This window comes from Octopus bimaculoides, chromosome 3 (genome assembly GCF_001194135.2).
Source record: "Octopus bimaculoides isolate UCB-OBI-ISO-001 chromosome 3, ASM119413v2, whole genome shotgun sequence".
Lineage (NCBI taxonomy): Eukaryota > Metazoa > Mollusca > Cephalopoda > Octopoda > Octopodidae > Octopus > Octopus bimaculoides.
In genome coordinates, this window is record NC_068983.1 from 75,221,812 (window position 1) to 75,226,811 (window position 5,000).

The window sequence follows — 5,000 nt, forward strand, 5'->3', positions numbered from 1 at the left end:
ATATATATATATATATATATATATATATACATATATATATAATATATATATATATATATACATATATATACATATATATATATATACATATATATATAATATATATATATATATATATATATATTACACATACATATATACATATATATACGGTGGTGCACCAGCATGACCGCAGCCACTTGGCTGAAACCCATAAATAAATAAATAAATAAAAAATACATACATTTATATATATATACATATATATACATATATATATATACATATATACATATATATATATATATTATAAATATATACACACACACACATACACACAAATCACGTGATTTCGACCTTCCTTGGTCCCATCAGTTTATTTATATATATTACACATACAGATACATATATACATACATAAACTATATACGCACACACACATATATATATATATACATACATGTATATGAAGATATAAATGTAAACAAATATTCATAATATATACACACATGCACACGTGTTTGTCTGTGATAGTCATTGTATACAAATATGTGGCTCTATCTGCAAATACTATTCATAACTGATTAAAAGCATGTAGTAACTCTACCAGAGTAACAACAGCTGCATCATATTGAACAAGTTTTGGCTAAACACACACCACAGCCATTGCAATGTGTCTTTCTTTAACAACCACTGAGAATCACAATTGACCATCTGAACAAATATTGACAAATCTTAGAGGAATTCTTCATTCGTATCCCAAATCTAACACATTAACTAAGAAATAAGTAGAATAAAAAAAAAACAATACTACAAAAAAAGGAAGAGAAACATATCTAATTCTCAATTGCCATTTCTTGAGACTTGTTCTACAAGATCATAGAAACCCAAGAATAACATATTTAAAAAAAAATTTTTTAACTGTGAACTTTAATGAGCAAGGAGGGTGTGAGCATGCATGTGTGTGTTTCCATACAAACGTGCATGCACGCATGCACATGCACACACACACACAATGTTTGTTCTTTTTATTGTAATTTTTTATTCAGACATCTCTTCATTCAACACTAAACTCAGCTTGCGAAGACCTGTTGGGGCAAGCGAAAGTGAAATCGTGATGGCACCTGTACCAGTAGATCACTAAGAGAACCGTCCGAGCATGATCATTGCCAGAGCACCAGCTGTCTGGCTTCCATGCCGGTGGCACGTAAATAGTACCATTTGAGTGTGACCGTTACCAACGTCGCCTTCCTGGCACTTGTGCCCATGGCATGTGAAAAGACATTCAAGCGAGGTCATTGCCAGTACTGCTGGACTGGCTCCTGTGCAGGTGGCACATAAAATACACCATTTCAAGCATGGCTATTGCCAGTACCTCCTGACTGGCCTTTGTGCCGGTGGCACATAAAAGCACCCACTAAACTCTCTGAGTGGTTGGCGTTAGGAAGGGCATCCAGCTGTAGAAACTCTGCCAAATCAGATTGGAGCCTGGTGTAGCCATCTGGTTTCACCAGTCCTCAGTCAAATCGTCCAACCCATGCTAGCATGGAAAGCGGACATTAAACGACGATGATGATGATGATGAGATGGTTGTTCAACATCATTATTTTTCTTTATTATCCACTGTTCTAGTATGAATTTTTTTTTTTATTAAAAATTTTAAACTGATAAATTTGATATAACTTTCATAAATTAAAATCAAAACACTGAATAGAATTTGAGGACAAAATTCGAAGTTCATAAAAGCCCCAAATTTGAATTTAAATTCTAACATTTAAATTAAGTGCTTATTTAAATTTCATCATTAGTAAAACATCTGTTTTTCTATAGTAAAATAAGTTTGGACAGTCAGTTACTTAAGGCAAGATTTTACAGCCAGATGCCCTTGCTTTCACCAACCCTGACCAGTTTTCCAGATAATGGATTTATTTATTCTACAGGTTTTCAAAAGCAGAGAGCAGCTGGTCACAATATCAATAAGGAATGTCAGTCTCAATGCTGCTTCGTTCAAATGGTGACAGCATGGAATATAAACATACACACACAAGTGTGGTCTTCTACATTTTCTGTCCACCAAATTCCCCTTGCATGGCATTGATCAGCCCAGGGCTATCATGGAAAACACATGCCCATCATTCCACACAGCAAAACCAAACCTCAAAACCACATGGCTTTTAAGCAAACTTCTTAACCATACAGCCACACATGGACCTAATTTGATGTTAATGACAATTACAATCTGAAGTACATTTTTTCAAATTTCATTTTCAACTATTATGCATTGTTTGTTTTCATATGTTGAGAAGGTTACTGTGACGTGGTTCAATAAATATTGTTGTGACCAAGAAAGACAAGTAAATAAGATTAACCTACAAACATAAAACTTTATACATACACATACATACCTCTTTCTCTTTCTATGTACGTATGTATGTATGTATAGTCTGATAAAAAGTGACAGGAAAATAATTTGAATTAGATACTTCCCTGTTCATTTTGTATGTCTAAATGAATGTCTATTTCTGTAAGTGTATGTGTGTGTGTGTGTAAGTACGCAGCAACTTATTTTAACTGTTTATTATTATTCAATTACTCATGATAGCATGAAGATGATAGCTTTTGAAAACTGAGATGAATTTAAATAGGGATACAGACAACTGAGTTTAAAGGGTATCCTGATACTAGCCAAATCATCAGAGGTCCCTGGCATATTATTGGTACCATGCAGTGTCCATAGCCAAGGTACTTCACATTCAATAACCCCAGAGTAATATAGTTCACTACAATAAAACTATAAAATGTTTTATTGCAGCAACACTGTATTATTGACCAAGATGAATTCCTCCCATCGGTATGTCTAAAGGATCTCAACAGCTGAAATCCTGCAACTGAAAACAGTAAAATAAGGCTGAATAACAGAAGAATTTTTCCTGATATACTTAATGCAGCAATAACTGGAATCAAGAACTGGTCAAACAGATGCCACTAGTTCTTCAAAGTATTATATATATGTGTGTGTATATATATATATATATATATATATATATATGTATAATTATCATTTAGCAGAAGCAACAGCATAGCACAAGGGCCAAGAGTTTTGTGTGTTAGCACTTATCAACCTATACTTGAAACATTTATGTGACATTATAATTGCTTTTATAATTTGTTTTTATAATTTTTATAATTTGTTCCAGAAATATTCAAGGAAATACTGTTATCACTGGTACATAAGTTTAAACCTCCCTAAACAAGTTTGATAAGTGCTAACACATGAAACTCTCAGCCCCTGAGTTACTCTGTTGCTTCTGCTAAATATCAATATATATATATATATATATATATATATATATATATATATATATATATATATATATATATATATATATTAGAGGAATATAATATATACCTAACTCAGGAGCCTAACACGGATCCCTAGCTGGAGCAAATTATAGCACTTACCTATTCATTTAGATCATCAGTGTACTAAATCCCTCATATTTTATGTATAGACACACAAACACACACACACACACACACACACACAAGTACCCATATAAAAATTTAATGCAAAATTGAAACCTAGTTATTTAGCAAAATTTTTCTGTTAATTCTTGAATACTTATAAAACACAAAGATGTATATTCCTGTTTGAAATATAGTCCCAAAATGGTTAAGCATAAACAACACTGCAATGACAAATTATCTTCAAACATTCTGCAGGGACACACTATGTTGGATCTATAGGCATCATTATTGTCATCATCATCATTTAAGGTCCATTTTCCATGCTAGCATGGGTTGGACATCAATTAGTAAAATGCATACCACTTTCAACTTACATGTCATGATCTTCTGCAGAAACCATTTTACTTGATTCTGTAAGTGCTTCCTTTAATTCCTGGTTCTCCTGCAAAAGAATATATTCAAATCATCAGATGTCATTGTAGCCAATAACAGATGGGAATAAACAGATCAATTGTCAAAAGTATTCTAGTCACAGTCATTTCATCACTTTGTATGTCGACAATTGTTGTTGTTGGCACTCCGTCGCTTACGACGTCGAGGGTTCCAGTTGATCCGATCAACGGAACAGCCTGCTCGTGAAATTAACGTGCAAGTGGTTGAGCACTCCACAGACACGTGTATCCTTAACGTAGTTCTCGGGGATATTCAGTGTGACACAGTGTGACAAGGCTGACCCTTTAAATTACAGGCACAACAGAAACAGGAAGTAAGAGTGAGAGAAAGTTGTGGTGAAAGAGTACAGCAGGGTTCGCCACAATCCCCTGCCGGAGCATCATGGAGCTTTAGGTGGTTTTCGCTCAATAAACACTCACAATGCCCGGTCTGGGAATCGAAACCGCAATCCTACGACCGCGAGTCCGCTGTCCTAACCACTGGGCCATTGCGCCTCCACATGTCGACAATTACATTGTTTTAAATATCCTTTTTTTTTTTCTTAAGACAGTAGTATGTGATACAAAGGAATTTTAACTAGTACTTCTAACAGGTCTAGCAACAACATATAGTATCTTAAAAGCATTAGATTTAACCCTTTAGCATTCAGATTACTCTGTTAAGTGCAATGCATTTCTATTTACATTCTTTTGAATTAATCATGCATAATCTCATAGCTTTTGAGATTCTGATGATATAATAGTTCGTTTTTAGTATGATATTGTAAGGTAGGTATGAGAAGCTGGGTCTGGTCAGTTTGAACACAAGGCAGGTAGCATGTTTGGGCTGAACATGGCTGGTTTAAATGCTGAATAGTTAAAGTAGAGGTAAATGAATGAATGAGAATTTGAGTTAACAAGGGTGCCTTTAAGTTGATTGATATGCTCACCCTACCATGTTAAATAGAGAAAGACATATAAAACAATATAGACCAAGATACATCATGTCAGAAAAAACTATGGAATGGTCACAGTTGGAAGGCCTATAATTATAATTTGCTTAATGAAGGATCATCTGAGATTAATGCTTGAGCACTTAAACCAGTTATATCTGGCCCAAAT

The 5,000-nt window shown here is 34.0% G+C and overlaps 1 protein-coding gene across 1 annotated transcript in view; it reads right to left on the minus strand.

Annotated features, from left to right (window-relative positions):
* LOC106871706 (uncharacterized) overlaps positions 1-5,000 on the minus strand; it is a 343,416-nt gene that overhangs the window by 64,058 nt on the left and 274,358 nt on the right. Inside the window, exon 11 of the mRNA XM_052966754.1 lies at positions 3,822-3,889. Coding sequence (XP_052822714.1) covers positions 3,822-3,889 — 68 coding nt within the window. The remainder of the gene's footprint in view (positions 1-3,821; positions 3,890-5,000) is intronic.